Raw genomic sequence first — 20,758 nt, 5'->3', positions numbered from 1 at the left:
TTTATTTCTTTTCTTCTTTTTTGTTGCTTTACTCTCACTGAAATAATGAAAATATTACATGAACAACTTCTATATTATTTGCAGGAAAAGCTTCCATTACCAATGCTAGGTAACATAAAGCTTTATCTGATTTATACAGCAATCTATATAAATCTACTTTTATGTTTTATTTGATTCCAGCCATTAGGCTGTGCTAGGAAGTAATTCTAAAATATATATCATAGTGGCAATTCACTGTACTATAGCAAATTAATCTACATAAATCTATACCTGTGTGCAGGGAACCAGCATGGTAACATCACCAGTATGGAGGAGGAACGGATGCCAGTAATTCTACTTGTAGGCTTTCTAGGAAATTCAAGCTTTTTCTAAACCACTGAGCAGAATACAAATGTCCCCCGTTGAAAAATTCCTCTGTCTAAATTAACTGTATCATCATTAGCATAGCTCTTACATTTTAAATTTCAGAATATGAAACTGCATATTAGGAGAGGTATTTCCTCTTTATGACTGATCTAAAGTCAGAGAGCTGGAGCACGAATGGGCTGTTTGGAACAGAATATCCCTTTAAAAACCTGTATTCCTTACTGATTTAGAGTTCCTTACATAGCTGAAGCCAGTGTGCTTTGTACAGCTGAATGAGGCCAGCTGGCAAAGTAGGAGCGTATCAGTATTCTGACTGCTTTTCTTTTGTTTGAATATTACCTCAGTGGCCGTACACTAAACGATGTGAACTTGATGGGTTTGACTATGACCTCAGCTAAACTGAACAATATGAAGCTGGCACATCTGTAATCTCAGGCTTGCTATTTTTCAATTTATTTTTCACCTGATTTGTATTAAGATGTGGTTCAAATTTTAAAATAAAAATAAAAAGGGCCCTTCTGCATTCCAAATCAATCAGCAAATACTGGCATGCCAGAAGGCAGGCTTCATCTGCCTCTTCACACCACATTTGGTGGATCCCTGCCTTATGAGAGCTCGATTTTTAAATGTTTATGCAGAAAGAAATGCTTTACACATCCGCTCCTTCTCAGATAGCCTACAGGGATTTCTGGCAATACTTATAGTTTTTTTTCTCTGCCTTCCAGGTTTTCTCCCTGTGGACGCATAAAGACATAGTGACAGCAGGAGTAGGCTCAACTCGTAGTGAGCAGCATCCGTACATATTATTACTATTCACTCCATGAGATAAGCTGGACATCTGTCTTTACTTTTAGCAAAGTTCCACAAGGATAAACATGAACATGAATGTGGGCTGCCCATGGCCAGTTTACTGGTGCTCTTTTATAGCCCCATCCCACCGCTGGGTTTCTGTCACTTTTGTCTGAGCTATATTTCAGCCTCAGGTCACAAGAGTTCAAAACATAGTCAATTAATCAAATGGTTTCTATGAACATAACTGCAGTTCAATAACTGTTTCCTATTCAACATAACCAAGGAAATGAAAGGAGGAGGCTAATGTGGAGATAGCTAGGTTATGTGTGGAGGTTTAAGCAGCAATTCTTGATTAGCTATCATCAGACAGGGCATTTTATCGGTGGAGTTATTTTATGTGAGACAAAAGAACAAACATAGGACATTTATGGTCTGATCCTGCTCTCAATAAAGTCAGGTCGAGTTCTTCCATTGACTTATGCCTACTAGTTCAGGATCTATGATCATGACAATAAAATTAACACAGCAGCAGAAAAACAAAAGAAAGATATAAAAAAAAATCTCTTACAATGCACTGTGTTTACACTAAGAAAGATACAGGATTGAAGTCTTTAAGGTGAAATAATTGCTCCCAAGAGGAGGGGAACTAAATATGGGACATGGCAGCTAATATGCCGAAGCGATGGGGAGAAGGGTATTACATCAGCGCAACAGGTTTACATGTGATCTGTCGCATCAGGGGTATGAGGTGGGGTTTGTAAAGCTGCTGATTCCAGATGGTGAAAGTGGAAGGCCCAAATTCCTTCATCTCTGCTGCCCAACCATGACCTATCGAATGGGGTGGGAAGCAGCGTGCTCAGCCTGCCAGCCACCCGTTTAGGTGGGCTTTTCTCTGTCGCACCTTTATAAAAGTGCTGGGATTCTGCTTCGCATCACCCAAGTCTGTTAAAAAGGGGCTGAAACAAGTCCTCTAAGCAGCGTGGGAATTCTTCTTTTTGATGCGATAAAAAACCATAAATACGTGTTTCTAGCCACTGAAGACAGCAAGCTTTGGAGGGCTTAAATGGAAAAAGCTAGTTTAGATTAAGCCAATTCTGGGTATTGCCACACATGTCAAATAGCACTTCACTTGACAAATGGCCCCGAAGAAATCTATGGGGCTATTCAGGGAGTAAGGTGGTGTTTGGTATGAGTAAGAAGATTAGAATCTGGCCCTTGTTTTATTTTCAGAGAGATTTCAAACATGTGTTTGTTCTAATTCTCCCTTCCTTCTAGAATTGCTGGTATTCACTTGGCCCGGCTTTAGAGGCAGAGGGATGTGAAAAACAGCACCAGTAAAAAAAATTATAAACTCTCTAATATATGACCAAAATAGGGTTTTTTCCCCTGTAAAATATGTGGCATAAACAAATTCCATAATGATGCTATGTGTTATAAAAGTTTTATTGGCACTCGTTTGGGATTACCCGCATAACTCACTTGTGAGTTCACTACTCATGGGTAATGCACTCATCCCAAATGCATGCTAAAAACCAGCTTATGTAAAAAGTCCTATTAGAGTTTAACAGAGATTAAACTAACAGTTTTTTTACGGAAGCCTCTTATAGTACAGAGGTTCACAGAAATTATAAAAATCTTAGTCTATAATAGGCAATGTTTTCATTAGGTTTATCCCAAACATCCCATATTAAATTCCGTAAGTTCTCAACCAGTGACCACAATGTTACATTTTTTCCCTCCCTATCTCTAACCACACCTTTATGTCATATCATACACATGTGGCTGCACCCAGAGAGAACACGGTCCCCTGTGCTAGGTCAATACAAAGACATAGTATAAAAGAATCTTTGCTCTAGCAACTGTACCGTTTAAACTGAAAAGACAGGGATTGGGAAAAAACATTATTCCTATTTACAGACTGAGAACTGAGACATAATTTCCAAAAGGTCATAGAGGAAATCCCTGTTAGAGCTGGAATTAAAATCAAATTCTCCTGAACACCAATCCAGTGCCTTAAAAACAAAATAATCTTCCCTCAACATCTGTGTTTTTCTTCATCTAGTGTATTCCACACTCATCCCTGTACCATTCAAACATCTCTCATGTAAGCGACGTGATTAATACCTGTCTTGACTTAAAGCATCTCACACACTACCTGCACACCGGGACAAGCCAGCTCGTGAGGAGTGTGAGTAAGGTTATCAGGCCACGCACTCAGTGGGTCAGGAAGCGACAGTTAAGTTTTGCACAATAACCGATACCAACCAACCGCCTAAACTTAGTCTAAGGCAATTCCTTAGACCCACAGAGAAAGTTGCAACAGAAACAGGAACAGAGCCGATGCTGACTGGGCAGAGTTAAGCTGATTTTCCTCAGTTTTCTTTCCTACTTTCCCCTACTTTCTTCTCTAAACTTCTTCTGACTAATGACGATGCATGTGAGGATCATACAGGCAACAGTCACACCTTGGACAGATTTAGGGAGAATTTGTGTAATTAACCTAAGATTTTTTCTTTTTTCTAAAAAAAAATGGAAATGGGGCACAAAGACACCCGAAGTACCTGATTTTCTTCTCTAAGTAAATATTTCCTCTCAATTTTCAGGTGAACATTCTGTGAAGATTTATGACAAAAATGAAAATTTTAGGCAATGTTTTACACACAATATTTTTCTATTAACTCACATATGAGAGAACGCTAAAACTTGGTATGAATTAAGGTTAACCCTTAAAAGAAGCACCTAATTTGCCATGACAGCAAAAAAGTGAGATTAAGAAAAAGCTTTGGTGAATTGCTAGGCATATTGAGTATTAATGCAATATAGTTATTTCCAAGGGAGGTGGAAACATGAAATAAGGAAGAACACGTTGTCCTTCTCATTTTCAGAATTATTTCCTACCTAAAGATAGACATCACTTGATTTTCAATCACTTCAGAGCAAGTAACTTTCTCTAAAATCCAAAGAATGTACCTGCTATTAACAATCTCAGCAGTGTCTAATAAAAAAAGCACTTAAGTGCAAACTGTACTTAATTTATACGACGCGTGGCTATAAGTTATCAACTCCAGAATCCTGTGCAGGGATTAGATATTCAGTTTTTCTTTACTGGTTCAAGTAGGATTTTTATCCCTCAATTGTGCAAGCTTGACAGCAGGGGAAAACGAGTCAAGTCAACCCTCCAGCAAGAAACTCTGTACCATGGCGGGTGCTGGGAAGAGGAGAGACACAAGTCTTCTCAGGGAAGTCGGACACGTAGAAAGTTTACAGACTTTCAGAACATTCTCAGTTGTCAATACAGGAATAAACGTGTCATCTGTTTTCCCTGAACCCATTGGCAAAGCTATCAAATCGCTTAGAAAAACTTTTTTTCTTTTTTTTAGCATAGGCAAGTACATTGCTGAAATGGGTTAGAGCAGGAGTGGAAACTGCCTGAATCAACAGAATAGATCAGATGTGCTGGATAAACGCTAAGCGGAAAGCTATAGGAAGGACAAGCACACATATTCTGCTTAGAATATATTAAAAAAGAAATGTCAGAGGACCAGTCAGTCTGGGGAAGGGGATGGAAAGAAGGAAAGTAATAAAGCAATAATCTCAGACGCAGCTCTGGAATTACCCAAAGTCTGCAGAGCTCTGTAGGGATTTTAAAGAGCACATTTAGAAAATTTGTTAGGAATTAGGAGAGCAGGGTCAATAAAGTTAAACTCTGTCAATAATCACTCTGTAATATGTACAAGGATCTTCTACCACAGTGCCCGAGGGCTACCCCTGAACTTAGAACTGAACTTTTCAAATTTAAAAAGATCCATTTATTGCAGCAAGTCATTTGTGAAAATCTTATTTATGGAAAAAGGCCTAAAAATAGAGCTGTTTTTTTAACACTTAGGACTAACACCCCCCCCCATGAGAGCATCTATGAACCAAACTTTGCCAAGAGGAATATTTAATGAGAAGTTTTTAAGTCATTAGCCCGGCCCTAACAGCCCCTCACGTGACTGCAGGGACTGGGGAGGCCGGAGCAGGCCACACACGGAGTGACCAGGTTACCAAAATACAGGGCCCAACTCTGCACCCGGCTTGCCAGAGGCCGCTGAGACCAGCACCCACGTGGCGGCCAGGGGGGAGGAGGAACTGGCCTCTCCCGTGCCTGGTCGTCCTCACGCCCCCGAAGAAGCAAGGCCGTGTCTCCGGCGGGTCACGGAGTGCTGTACGGGGGGTTTTACCTCGCGCTGAGCAAACGGGTGCCCGTGCGGAGGCAGGACAGCGCTTCGCCCCACGCGGTGCGGCAACGCCACAGCGCTGCTGCCCGAGGCCGTCGCGGGCCGAGGGGACGTGGCAGCTCCTCGGCGCTGGCGCAGGGTGACACCGCAGCCGTCCCCACCGCTCTCATCCGCGCGGGCACTTCTGAACATCACCCCAGCCTCAGAGGCTCAGCCACAGGCATTAGGGGTATCTTGGCATATGGCCTTCAGGAGGGAAAGGGCTACAAAAATTCATTGCAAGCTTATGTTTTACTTGAGTATTTACATAAAGCATGTGTTCAAAGTTAAAAAGCCCTCCACCCTCTCTTCTGTAATTCAAAACATTGTGGTAGTGCAGAATGCCATTAATGCTGAATTGCTACAGATACCGACGGCTGAGACAACAGCCGCTTGACGTGTTGCGCTCCCGGTGAAAATACCTAAGGTGAAGGGTGGGAGTTGTGCGCCACGCGACATGAAAGAGCGAAATAACAAGTAATTTTTTTCTTCAGACATCTACCTAAATTGTGGATGTTTTTAAGAGGGCTATCTAGGCCCTAGAACTGAATCTTGAGACTGGTTTATTGTTAAATGGCTCCATGGTGCTAATCTGCAATGGTATCTTACCAGAAAACAGAAAATGCAAAATGCCCACAAGTACTTGGTAAACGTGGTTCTTAAAAAGGACCTTCAGATGAACGACTTTAGTAACTTCACTGACTTTATTTTTCTGACTAAGCGTACTGGGATCCTGCTCCACGGTTAACTCATTCCATTTATCCAGCAACACAGTAAGGCAAATGAATCCACCACAGCTCATACTTGCAGCAGATTTAGCTTTTAGGTGTCACATATGAAAATACGCGCTCAATTTCAAAAATTTCAGCTTTAAGTTAACTGCTAATTTCCAGTCAGAATACCCCACAAAGATGCACTTTGTCAGCCCTCATACCAAACAGAGTTTCGCCGCTGTTTTATAAATGGCCTTCAGGAACTCAGTCCTAAAGGCACTTGCCACTGAAGTCCTATCCCGATGAGGCATGAGATCACACGCATGTGCACACGAGATTACAACCAAGAGTTGGCAACACAGCACACTTGGGTCTACCCTCACCCCTCCTCTTTCTTCAGCAGGAAATCTTGTTTCAGCACAATTTGAGGATTTTGTCGACAAAGCCCCACCAGGTCTTCTACAGGTGCATGCCCATGAGCGCCAAAACACATCAGCATCATCTGGACTGAACTGAATGCGCTTGGGAACTGCTGGAACACCCTGAAGGCTGTCCTGGGCAGGCACGGCAAATGCCAGTAAATTAAGAAAATGTGCAGGTGTTTCTGCATGGGAAACATGACAGGTTTGTGACAAACCCACTGAATGCTGCTCACAAACTCTGTGGGACTGGGTGCTCAGGAGTGCTGAACAATCTGCAGTCAAAAACCTTGAATATTTAATTCTGCATGCCTGCTTCATTCTGCTTACTTACACTTTCCAAAACTCAGTGAAATCAACTGCAGTTTGAGGGATACTGAGACTAAACATGCTTTTTTCTGAGTACAAGCTCTGGAGCTGTAAATGATTAATATTAATAATGGGAAAAATGTGTCATGTATAAACAGTATAAACAAACAGTAACAACCACTTAAATTTGTTAATCTGAGAATTTCTTTTCTCTGATTCTTTCATAAACAAAATATTTTTTTCATCAGGCAGTATCATTATGTTCATCCTTGGTGTACTTACAAGGCAAAAAATGTGGATTATTGATGAAATAGATCATAATGGCTCTTTCCAAGCCATTATCATTTATCATTTAAATGTGTATTCAATGAGCTTTAATCTGCAAATTTGTCACGATTGGGAGCCATTACGATTTAACAGATTCATTGTGTTTGCTTTATTCTTTTTTTAATACGATGCATGGTGCGTGTTCCATCGACTACATGTGAAGTAATTTTACCTGTCAGAATGGACTTTTTAAAAACTTACTACAGATGAACAACAGCTGTTTATTAAAGCCTTCAGTCTTTAAAAACACAACAATGCTGAAACACCATATCATTATACTAATAAACGAGTCCTGCAAAATCTTCCTAACCAGGCATATTACTCTTTCTTCTGAAAAGTCTCAGTCTCCCATTACTTCTAAGAACAGCCCCATGACCAGTCATATCTGATATTTCAACTATATAAATTTTATCCAATCCCCTAAATAGGTGCTTTTTCTACTGGTTGAGACAAAGCAACCAAAATCAATGAATGCTCTCTCGTTGGTATTAATCAGTCTGAGCTGTGTACCATATGTTACCAAGTATCCAACCAATATCAATCCTTGTGTAGTTTTTTTAATTCACAAGAGTCAATTAATAATAATAAGCATAGTATGTAACACTTTGGCTAAAGCAAAATAGCATAAAGTTCTGTATTTTGGAGAAGGAAGGTGATACTGGATTTTTAGCTCAGTGTTTGCATAGCCGCACAATTTACGAAACTGCAAGAAATGTCAGCAATTGGCAATACATGAGCTTTTACTGGTTTTTGGCTATAGCAGATTAATTCCATATCCAGTTTGTATATAATTCACTTAACACCTTTTCTTACTCAAGTTTTGCAATTTCCTGAATAAAATCCCTCCGGGAGTGAGCTGCACACTATCTGAGCAAACTCCCCCTGTAGTCACCAGGAACATCGCTGTTTGCTTTGAAAGAAGACATGATGGGCGAATGCAGAAAAGCTTATCAACCCAGAATTCAGATCATCCTCTGGTTGTGATGTCCCTTTCCTTCTTGACATTATCCATGAACACTGCATGGTGGGAAGGGCTCCTCAGCCAGGCATGAGGCATGATGCCAACGCGAGATCAGAATTATTCATACCGTGGCATGGTTTACCTCATGCCTTTTCTATTTTGCAGCAGGCTGCTCTGAACCGGTTTGCGATGGGGACACGGAGGCAAGTGATATGCACATGTGACTGACAGCTGTGCCAAGATTAGTTGGAAACTGTGGCCTCCAAAATGGCCATAAGAAATTGTGCTCCTCCTGGGTAAGCAGCCTACAGCCCTGCTGCGGGGCGGCTGTCCTGGAGCAGCTGAAAGCTCACCAAGCCACCGCAGGGCTTGGGAGCGAGGAGGCTCTGCGTGTCCCGGGAGGTGGGCTCCAACCGCCCCCCAGGCCATGCCTGCAGGCTGCTAAAAGGGATGACAGTGCTGAAGGCTTTTCTCATTACACGTCGCAAAATTGTAATTCCACAAAAAGCTAGCGGATAGCTGTAGTAGGACTGCATGACGCTGCTGCACTCTGCCCACGGGAGGTGCATGTGGGCACTTTCACGCCACCCTTAAGCATTGTTTGCCCCATGTTCACATATTAATGAATTATTCATGGATTTTCTGAGGACGGCTGACTTTTGCCTTAAACACAAATATTTCCAAGCATTAAAAGATATACATCCAAAAATAAAAAAGGAATCATCTATTGGGCTTAACACAAAATAATCTCACATAAAAGGAAGTATTTTTTAACAGCACATATCTACTTTATGGCACTGGTCTCTTAACTTAGTGCTTATGAGTTAGGGAAACAGCTCCTTGGTGGATTACTTTTCATAGTTTGCTCAGTAATGTGTTTACAAAGCCATTGTTACAACTAGATGCTTATATATTTTGATATACAGCATGCACTACAACAGTACATCTTCAGAGATTTCATGCTTATTTTAAAAACTATTTAAATGTTTCTTTACTTTCCCTCCCAGCAAAACACAAGTTTATTGCCAGATACTCCAGGGCTCCATAGTCCAGTCTGACAGTAATTAAGGCAGAATTAGTGGTGCTTTGCAGGAAATGGTAACAGTGGCGAGTGTACAACAGGAGGGGCCAAATTAATCTCTGACAGCAACTCCTCTGAAATAACTAACTTACTCTAGGAATTAATTTGACACGTGAAATTTCAAATAATGGCCTCTATTTTTAACTGTCTGACATTACTGAAGCACATAACTCAGAGCCCGACAAATGTTAAGTAGATTTTATTTTCCTTTGCTAGAAAACTGCTCATCTACTCACCCACTTTCTGCCGTGTATCAAGTCTACAGTCTACTCCAGAAATCAGTGTTTTGTTAAGACGATACAACACATTATTTCATCGCAACCTGCACTTGGTTAATGCTCACCTGCCCTTGATAACGGACAGTATTAGTGATACATATTATCTCTAAACCATGCACTGAATGACACAAAAAATTTTGTGTTTGTGAACATCTGTAATATTTCCTCTGATCCTATAATTATACAATACACCAACACATAACAAAGCCAATACTTTGGTAGTACAGTCTAAAGAAAACTAAAGGAAGTATTCTTCTGTGCACGCCTTCTACTTGAACTCAGACTCCAAACATGGTCTTAGGATTTTGCAGTAAGTTTGGACACTAAGCTTTGACAAAACTCTCTCTTCCAAAAATTTAATGCCATCTACCTACAGCTGTTAAACTTTCACCTAGCTATATACAGTACCTACAATCCACCTGATTCTGCAGCATTATCTAGCTGTACAGAGCATCTAATCCAATTCAACAGTATCTATTTGTCCATTAAGAAGCCTCCTTTATCTGATATGTAAAACCTATACATTATGATTTTTTTTTGTGAAGAAGACAGTAATCCCTACAGGGACTTTAGAAAGAGGGGCTAGTGGCTCCTAGGAGGCAGCATCCCCCTGTGTGATGGGGGGGTTGTTCTGGTCCTTCCTCGCTCTGGGAAGGGGAGCAGGGCCCTCACAGCATCCTCAGGACCCTCGGGTGTTTGGGGAAAGCCACAGGTTAACATGAGATCATGCGATCTGATCTTCAAGGTTCTTTGACTTTGGGATGAGGGGTATTCCTAGATAAAGTGTAAAAGAGCAGGAAATCCTTTAGGTGACCCTCAGCACCTTCTCCCTTCAGGTTACAACTGCATTCTGCTCTCCAGGGGGAAAAAAACAACTTAACCTCCTTCAGCAGTGAAGGACTTGCACTATTATCTCCCTCTGACTGTTGCATTGATTAGATTGGAAAATGAGTAACTTTTATCACACTTGATCTGAAATAGCACTATCTAGCTTATGTTTATCCCTTTACATCTACAGAACAGATAACTGCATGGATCCTGGGAGTCAGACGCAAGACTCTGATGTCTCTTTTGATCCCTGGTGTCAGGTTAAAGGAGAAAAAAATAGAAAGTTAACCTGTGATTTAACACTGGCCACTGTCTGGCTCCTGTACCAGTCTCGTCTGGGTGGTTTAGACCTTTGTGAGTGCACGTCTGGCTCCCCTCTCACCATGCAGGTTCGCTTGCTGCCACCTCTAATATCAGAGTCTGCGCTGGATTCTGCAGCATGTGCTTTACTTTGAATCGCAACTGATTTTTGCCAAAAAAAAAAAAAAAAAATCAAGACACAGTTTTCTGGTTTTGGGTTTTGGTTTGGTTTTTTTTTTTTTTCATTTCTCTCTTCCTTATTTTTTTTTAAGTACAGGGAAAGGCAGATTATTTCAATTAAGAGCCTGTCACTGACAATTGTAAGCAACCTTTCTTCAGTTCAGTGCAGCAGTTGCAGTTTTAAGTTTCTCCCTGCTTCTGTCAGGATCTAATTTTCAAGGCCCCGTTGCCATGGCAGCAAGTTGGAATTTTAATCCAGTACTAAAGGTCAAGACAGGTCACCAGTTTCAGTTCCTCTTCAATCTCCCCATAAAGAGCCACAAAAAGAAGCTGAGATAAAGGTCTGACCTAACAAAAAATTCCAGTCTAGCACACGGCCAGACTTGAAGCTATATGATTTGTATAGGCTTTCAAATTTGTCTGGAACTATTGAAATTCATGCTAAATCAAATATGGGCGGCACTGATTCGCATTCCTCTCTCCCTGCAGAAAAGCACATATATGTCCTTAAAACACAGTTGCGTGCATGTAACTTTTCAGGGATACCCAAAAAGCAAATACTTCACTAGAGTCTAACAGGTAAATAGCTGTGAAAGCAATCCCCTCATTACTGGAGATATTTACTACTCTTGCAGACTCAGATGAGCCTGACAGCTGCATTTAAGTCTTTCTTGTCAATATGAGGTAGATGAGTCAACATCTTTCTTTCGAAACCTGTAAAGATCTTTTTGTGAAGCATTTTGACTAAAAAAGACTTTCCAGTAAGGGACAATTTCCTGAAAGCTAAACTACCTTCAGATTTTGTTTACTATTTTTATCTTGAAGGATATAAAAAGCTCCTGTGGAAATTAGGAAATAACTTTTTATTTGCCAATTTTCTAGGCCCCCTCCTGTGTTTTCCATACCATGGATTTTAATTAAACAATTGGTTTGCACCTACTGGAATAAGGCTACAGACATCTCCCTCCTCCTCCAGGGCTACATCATTTTTTTGGGAAGCTGCGGTTACAGCATTAGGAAAGTCTCAAAATGCATTTTTCCGAGATGCATGGACACAAGTGAGGGAAGCAGTTCTTCCTCCAGGAATTTAGAACAGTAATTAGCCCAGCAGTGGGGAGTATTTTCCTTTTTCACCGTCTGGGAGGATCTATTTGTAAGGTAAAGCTATTCTGAATCTGTGGCTCCAAGGGCTATCCAAGGCGGAGGATAATGCAGTGAGCGTGGCCTAGCCCCATGGGGTGTTGTGAGAACTTCACTTCATAAAAAATAAGCCCTCTGGCCAGAAAATTGATAGGCTTTGGAGCCCTGCTGAGCCCTCAGCCCAAAGGATAATGGCAGCAATATAAGTTCCTCTGGATGGAGAGTGTAAAGCTGAGAAAAATGCGGTGGATTATTGGGGTTGTCAGAGGGATTCAGAGGAAAGATGCAAAAGGATTAAGTTGTGATATTAGGAAAAGTGGCTGTTAGTCTTACCTAGGATATTTAGGACACAAATTGGGAGTTTCAAGCCCACTCTGGTATTATGAATGCCAAGCTTGCTGGCAAAATCCATTCTTCTTTCAAGCTTATCACCCATTTCCGATTATGACTATTTTGCAGTATGGTGCAGATGAATCTGGGTGACGATTTTCTCAGTTTGTCTCAGGCTACTGAAGTGTACAAAGCCAGTAAGATACGACAGTAAGAATGAAAGGGACCAGAGCAAAGAGCACCAGGAAGAAAGAGCCAGAGAGAGAAATGGCTTGGCTCTGAACCTGAAATTTAGTGACAGGTCAGAGTTAAGACAAAAGGGAGCAGAGTGAGGTACAAATTATGGTGGTCAGAAAGCCAAGCAAGAAGTTAGTTTATATGCATTTTATCAGCAAGTGTGCAGCTCACAAAACAAATGGGTGGGAGAGGTACTGAGCGTGGTGGCTTCCTCTGCTCTATCCTGAGTTACATTTTCAGATTTACCGAGTACATTTGTTTTTCAAAATGAATGTTTGAAGTTGCACTGAAGTTCGGAAGTGATTCCATCCCACAGAAATGTAAATTGGGAGGTCGGTTTGAGACTGGCCTTAAGCCATGAAGGCACAACATATGCTGCTGCCTGTGGAAAAGCTCTCTAAATACAGGGAAACTTGTGGCAGATTTGCAGTCTAACCAGTTTCCAGAATGGGAACTGATACATAGCGGGCAGGGAAGTACATCCCGAATCCAAACATGTTAATGTGCGTCATTTACCTGTCTCTATTAATACCATTGACACTTCAGTGGTCACAGTTCAGTGGTTGTATACATTTGGCAGTGATGCAGTAGTGCATCCTATTTGAGAACAAAGTATTTCAACTGCTACTCGTTAGTTAGGGCAAATAAATGTTGAATTTTTAATGGGGGGTTATACAGTATCAGAGGAAATTCAAATGGTTCAGTGCTCACTTGAGTTGCAATCAGCAATGCCGGCAAGAATGCAGTCGGTTAGCTCGTTTCAGGCATTCTTAAAGGCAGTAATTATGTAAGTCTCTGATAGTCAAGAAAAATTATACAACATTGATCAGCAAAATATAAGAGAATTAATTTAGTTCTATTCCCACAGTCTTTTAAACTGATTTATAAACATGTCAGGAGAAAGAGATCACGGAAGAGAATGTATTAGGAAATAACTTTATTGTGACAGGGAGGTTAAATTGTATGTGAGCCAGCTGAATAAGGAAAACAAATTAAAAGTCTAATTTAGAAATTATTTTGAATAATGGGCTTATCTTCAAGGATACAGGGCTTTTAATTATGACACTGGGTTTTAACGTATTTCACAGCAGCTGAAATATTTTGCGAGTTTGCTTCTATAGGCAACTGTCCATAGGAAATGCTTGTGTTTTAGTCCCAATTACTTAGTACTTTGCTCAAAAGGAAAAGCCTGTGGCAGTGAGGAAGAAAACGATACAATCTTGACTGACTATCATTGCTCCAAACCCAAGAACTTCTGAGGCAAAAGGATGCAAAGCAAACTTCAAACTAACAAAACAAAACGGTAAATATGAAAGATGAATGACATCTTATCAAAACAGACCCTTCTATTTTCATTTGCTATTTGTCCCTTTAATATGGTGCACTGTAGCTCTCTAAAGATTAATGGAGTTCCAATTACATGCCACTGTTGTTTCACTTATCATAATTTGTACACGGCAGTGTAAGTCCCTTGTATTCATGACTTTCCCAGTTTACCCAGAGGGAATATCTTTGGAATTTTCTACTTCTAACAAACAGGCAGTACTTAGTCTAATGACTAAAGCCTGCCACACTCTCTAAGTGAAAATGAACATATGCTATAAAAGAAAGCAAGCTATCAACACTGTGGGATCAGTTGATGCTCTTATGCTTTAATATGATTGATTAAAAACTGTAATTAGAAATACTAAATTTTCAGCTTTTTCAGTGTATTACACCTGGGCTGGATTGTGACTGGAACTCGGATATAGAAACATTCTTCCTATTCCAGCTGGAGATGAATTCTACATTTTTGGTTCACGATTGAACTGGAAATGATGCATCAACATTGAATGAATCCTAGTTTTTTAAAACTGATTCCTTCAAGGTTAAGAATTCATCAGTGCTTCTTGATTTGAACGTTCTGAATAACAACATTACTTGTTGTCACATTATCCAATATACAATCCTTGGTGTAAAATCCTCTTGATGTCTGATTACTCTTCATAAGGACCTCACGCTGGTTCATTTCAAACCGTGAATTACCTTTAATTCATAGCTGAACATGCTGCCAAATTTTGTTTTCCATGCTCCCAGGTGGCTGTCCCTGACACAGTGGAGAACTTCCAAAAAGCCATTAGATACTTATGAAAAGTAGTTAGATGTCAAGAAGCACATTTCCATTTTCAAATAGGCTTCCATCAAGTACTATGATAACCTTTGGGATTAGAAAAGCACTGGTATTTACTGAAATTTTTTTAGAATCGTGAAGTGAAATCCTGGCCCAAGTGAAACCAGTGGTGAGCCCCCTTTGAAAAATCCTTGCTAAAATATCACATAAAGAGTTTCGGCTGCTTGTTTTGTTTCTGAGCCCACTGTATTTAGCTGTTCTCTAGCCCCCACACAGGTTGTGTATCATTAAGTATGATGGATAACAAAAACTCCATAAAGATAAAATAAGTTGTTTTTGACTGATCCATAAAAATTTGCTGCTCTAAGTTTTTAAATTGTTTCCGGTAGTTCACTGAGCCCATGAGAAGGGCCTTTTAATACTGTATTAATACAGTAAGTACAGGAAGTAATTTTATGACAGGGGAAGAATACCATTATGATTACATTCTTCTTTTTAGCTAGGCTTTTATGGAAACTACCCAAGACTACTCTGCAGTATGATTTCAAAACACAGGATGTGCTTGATTAAAAAGGTTCTGGGTAGTTTCCAACTTGCAGAGGCCAAATGCTAACAACCAAAACAGAACAAAAGGACTGGATGTTTGAGGATGACATACTTGCAATGGTAATTATATAACAGAAACCTAAGTCGCGAGCTGAGTTCGTACCCTCAAATTCATCGAAGTTGACAGAAAATCCTTCTCAGTGCAATTGGTTGCACCTTATCTGCTCCCGCTTACTATGCTTCATAATAAACTAATCAGAGTAGACTGGCTGAAAACTGACTGCCAATATCCAATGGAGATTTACAGTGAATTTGAAAATTAAAAAAAAAGGGAAGCCAAGTAGTTTTACATAGCCTGATTTCAGCTATAAAAATTCACCACAGTATACACACACGCGCGCACATCAGTGTTCAAAATTTCATTTTCAAGATTTTTGAGTAGAAATTAGGATCTGAGGTTAGTTACATGTACATGTACTCATGTACAACATAGGTGCAGAAATTAAACACAATCCCAACTACTCTACCTTCTATTTTACCTGCTGCAAAGCATTGGGAATTGGGTTTCTCCAGAACGTGGATGTAATAAAGTACATTGAAATAGTATAACAAGGATGAAATTCCTATTTCAGAAAGCTTCACTTAGACAAGAACTCATGCAACTTGCATCCCCCTATAAAAGCAAGACGCTGGTCAATTAATCTATCTTGCAGTATGTTGCCTCCATTCTTCCTCCTAGAAGCACACTCCTGAAAAGTTATTTTGCAAAGATCATACATCCCTTTGGACTGATCTTCCATGATGTCAATGTTTCTACACCTGATTTTGTAATGACATACAGGCAGCTTGGCTGCTGGAGCAGAATACAGCATCATGAAATTAAATCTTTGTTCTGCCACATCGCTCAACGAGTCATGGTATAACTCAGCGATATGGTGAATGCAAGCACATTACTACCAATTCCTACGGATTTCTAACAAAGCCAATGGAATCCATAAGACTGTGACTAGGACCAATATAAATGGAAACGACAACTTAAGTTTCACTTGAATTGCACGTAAACTTAAAAAAGTTGGCGAATATCTAGAAACATGACCAGGTTAAAAGGTCTCTAACAAATCATACAGATGAACAAACCCAAATTCAGTCAGATTTGATCAAACTGAAATACAGATAACAGATCTCTTTGACAAAATATATAAGGATTTGTTTGGGATACAGTTCTGAAGTCAGTAAGATCATGCTGTGTGGTTGACAATGTAGCAACAGATGTTACCGGGGATAAGTTGGACTGTAATTTCTCTCATACGCTCCAATATCCCTGAAACTGACCAAAGTTAGAAAGATTAAATCCTTCTTAATACAGCTGCAATCTGATAAATACTCTATTATTAAAATACACAATGACTGCAGGAGCTGTCACTCTATCAGGGTTTATTTGAGTCGCGCTATCCAGCTCTATTTGATACTGTTACGTCTTTCTGCCCCACACTCGGCTTTAATTTCATTATGTCCTCAAGTACTGTAATTCCCAGTGAAAGTGGTGGTAACTGCACACGCAGCTCTGAAGAAACAAATTGGCCTCGTAATACCAAGTCTCACAGTGGACTGCCTCCTAACCTCCCAAAGCCCTATGGAAATTCTTAGAAGCTGCCTTAACAATTTTTCTGCAGTAAAAGAGAAAAAGTGATAGTAATGGGTTAGCTGATCTTCATTTGGAAGCTAAAAATAAAAGTAGCTTTATTGCAGTTCTGATCTCTCATGTGTAAAATCTATCACCTACCATAAGAAGGCAGTTCATTGCAGCAGAAATCTGATTGATAGTGCTGGAACTTCAGATCAAGCAGCAGAACAGAGAGCAACTGGTTCATAAAATGTACTCTGTGTCTTCAGGTTTTATATCAGGCTTCCTACAGAGAGCTTTGGTCCCATTAAATGCACTATATACCACTGAGCTCTGAAGCACTGTTCTTTTGAAATTCAGCTTATAACTATAAACCATGATTGACAAGTCTATTACTGTTGGTTACAAACTATTGAAATATTGTATTTTATGGTATACTCACTAAAATATTTTTCACAGTGGAATCCAAATACACTTGCTTTAGAAGAAAAATCATTTTAAGATGTAATAATATTTTTTTACTTTTTTTTTTACTATGGAATGTGCTTGATGTTAGGTTGGATCACTTAGATGTTCTAAAACATGAATGCACCTATTCTGTTACCAAGAACAGTGGGTGTAGTTGGCTAGATTCTTTAAAAAAACAAAGCCATTACTGGAAATCAAATAGCAAAGGGCGAAAACTAATTTGTTACTAAGTTTCATAAATAAATGTTATTCATGTAAATTAATCTATTTATCATTAGCATTCCTACCCAATTCTTATTCAATGTGAAGAAAAAAACCATTTCATTTTAAAATTGAATTTGTCATTTAATCATAATTTTGTAAAGTTTTACTCAACAAACTTTATTTGAATGAGTACTTCCATGACTTGAGTTTATGAATAAAGACCTGGACGTTCAGAGCCTGGTGAGTACGTCAATGGATTCGGCACCCACATCTAGTCTAATCCTGCATCTCTTACATGGTCGAAAAGAAATCACTGAACTCCAACAAGTCCTTTCCTGTACACAAACTTGCACTAAGAATCAATATATTTAAATTCATTTTAAAAACCTATGTAGGTATTTCCGCATTGATTTTTCTTCCCCTATAGGGATTTACTTAAAATTGTGTCCTTGGTAGATTAAGGGGAACCACCAGAATAATTTTGAAGTAATTTTAAATGAACATATTGTATTTACACAAATGTCAGTTAAGCTAGTGCAGTTCTGCATTCGGTAGTTTAAAACACTTGAACACTAAAAAAAATAGCAGCTCTGAACTGAAATCAGACCCACACATTTTCATAAGTATAAAAACAGCAACCTACTATTCAAAGTTGTTATTTAATTCCTGTTTGTCAATTACTTTGAGATCCTGAGGTAAGAGTAAAAAAACAGTTCAGTCTCAACTCACTGCTACATTGTAGCAGCCTTACACCAGAGAAGCACCAAAGAAAAATGGTTTAACACAGTGGAGAATTAGGTCTTCCACAATTTTCAACTGTCATATTTATAGATCATCGGTGATTTTCAGCTGTTTTAAAGTGTATGAAACTCAAGACCAGCTTTTCAACACCAGCTAGTAGAATCATTCCGTATGATGTGTTTTACTCCCTCTCACTGTATGAATGTTAAAATTCCTCCATCATCTGTTTATTGGGTTGCATTTTCTATTGTAAGAGGCTTAGTATCTGATGAGAGAAGCATAAAAGTGATTTAATTTTGGCAAGCTGTACAACTAAAATCAGCATTATTTCTGCTTAATAAACTCATCTTTCACACGTACCTCTGTTAGCTAATGCTTAAAAAGAAGAAACAGTAATAAGCACTGAAAACATAAAACTGGTTTATGGCTAATTTTTAAGGACTACTGAGAACACCTGAACACCAGGACAAGATTATGAGCAGAGCTAGATTTTAGTTACCTTTGGAGAAATAAGCTCGTTCTTTATGAGAAATTTAAAACGAGATTTAAAGCTGCAAATAATAATACTTACGACTTTTGTGGCACTGACTTAGTTGCAACTTTCCCTGCTGGATCACTCCACTCTGCAAACAAAGGAAACACATTTTCAAATGTCAAAAGATTACTGTAGAATTAAAATGCACCCAAAGCTGTCAGCCCATCTAATTATACTTGGTTTCACAACATGCCACAATGCATAACGTGTAATAAAAAATGGAACCGATCTGCTTTAGCACCATAGAAATTAATTTTTAGCCTTTGTTTTAATGATGTTAAGCAGGAAAAAAAAAATACCCAACCCTGACCGTTAGGACTAGGATGATAAACACCTACTTTGTACATTGTATCCTGAGGTCAGATGTTGGGAGTCCTACAAAGAAGAACACACAAAATGTCAGCATTAGTTAAATACAATGAAGAAGGTAAGATATATCTTAGCTTGCTAGATCAAGGGCACTGGCATTACACAAACAGGGAAGGAGATGGTATAGGGAAGGGATCACGCGATTATTAAGGCAGCACCAGTGACATTAGTTTAAAAAAACATAAACTGTGGAGACAGAGCACCACTGAAGGACCCTTTCACAGTTCAGACAAGAGCTCGTCCTCAGCTGCTGTAAATCTACATAACCCCTTTATGGAGACACTGCACAGATTTATACCCGCAGTGATCCTACCCTTTTCCAGGCTTGGCCATGGGTGTGTGTATGAGCCATCTATGATATACAATTTAGACTGCAGCATGAACGCAACTACGCATTAAATTCAGCACCACTGCCTTTCTTTTTTTTTATTTCACTGCTTGGGAATACAGTAACCTTTTATTGATAGTCACTGTTTTTACTTGGACTGTGACACACAGGATTTGATAAAGATGCAGGAAGCAGATCTTCACCTGATGGAAAGTGGTCCAAATCCAATGAAATAAATGGAAGTGCAACCACTTTAAACCAGCAAAGAATCCGGCCTGTAACACTGAGCATGCTAATGCCGGGATTCTTGTTGGCTCACAATAACTAAGCTGCTTTCTTAATGTCACAGTGTTTTCTTGCTTAGTTTTTCTTTAGGCTTTATAGTCCACAGTGATTGTAATCAGCTTTCCTTCCAAGCAGAGTTTGATCATTTGAAATTAAGGTGTTATTTACAACCTCATCTTACAGCCAGGCACTACTTTGCTGGAAGTGTTAGTTCTGTAGGATGTTAAAGTCATTAAAGCCCTCACTGCACTTCCTCTTAGGGCATTATTAGTTCCTAATATTATACTGTGCTGTCAGTCAGTCCCTTGTGAAGTAAATCATGCCCTAAGAGTAAACATGGCACTTTGCATTTGAATGTCAAAGGGATAAATTGTTCTGATAAGTTCCGCCTTTTTTATCACACTTTTTATATACACTTCTCATGAGGATACTTTTTTTTAATAGTTAAATGGAGAACTACTAATAGTGCCCGTCTCTGGTTTATATGGCTGCACAACCTAGCCATATTATGTCTAAGATCTATAATTTGGCTAGCTATAATTGATTTAATGTAATGTTCTGAAGAGACATTTCTGTTGTATTTTTTAAAGTAAAACTAGCAAACTTGGAAACATTTATGTGCTTGCCTATTTCCTGAAATGCTCACTCAAAAAAAACATCTAATTTATATTTTGTATTGAACTGATATGGTCAAGAATTTTAGGACCAACATTTAACACGCCCGGAAATTAACTTTGATGTGGATCTTAAAAGTTCAAAGCAAACTTAATAGAAACAGAAAAGCAAAACAAAATTTTAGCTTCTCTGAACCTATGCTTATGCTGCTGCCAATGGAGATAGCGGCAGTCTGCAGGACTTAGACCAATTTCTGTTGGGCCCATCAAAAACAGAGCACTAAATTACGAGATGGTGTAAATTAAAAAAATACAGCTTCCAGTGGGCAAAAAACTCTACTCTCACTGTATTAACACAGGTCAGACTCCACTTTCACTTAAATGGGTTCAGCTGACTTCAACCCAATTTGTAAT

At 39.3% G+C, this 20,758-nt stretch overlaps 1 protein-coding gene across 1 annotated transcript in view; it reads right to left on the bottom strand.

Moving 5' to 3' along the window:
• The window catches only part of AFF2 (ALF transcription elongation factor 2), a 343,908-nt gene that overhangs the window by 109,084 nt on the left and 214,066 nt on the right, over positions 1-20,758 (bottom strand). The window contains exons 6-7 of the mRNA XM_075162266.1: positions 19,087-19,123; positions 18,785-18,836 (exon numbers count right to left, since the gene is read on the bottom strand). Of these exons, the coding sequence (XP_075018367.1) occupies positions 18,785-18,836; positions 19,087-19,123 (89 nt within the window). The remainder of the gene's footprint in view (positions 1-18,784; positions 18,837-19,086; positions 19,124-20,758) is intronic.

Source organism: Calonectris borealis, chromosome 13, assembly GCF_964195595.1.
Source record: "Calonectris borealis chromosome 13, bCalBor7.hap1.2, whole genome shotgun sequence".
NCBI lineage: Eukaryota > Metazoa > Chordata > Aves > Procellariiformes > Procellariidae > Calonectris > Calonectris borealis.
Note: the sequence above shows the minus strand (reverse complement) of the source record. Positions and strands in the feature narration are given on the sequence as shown.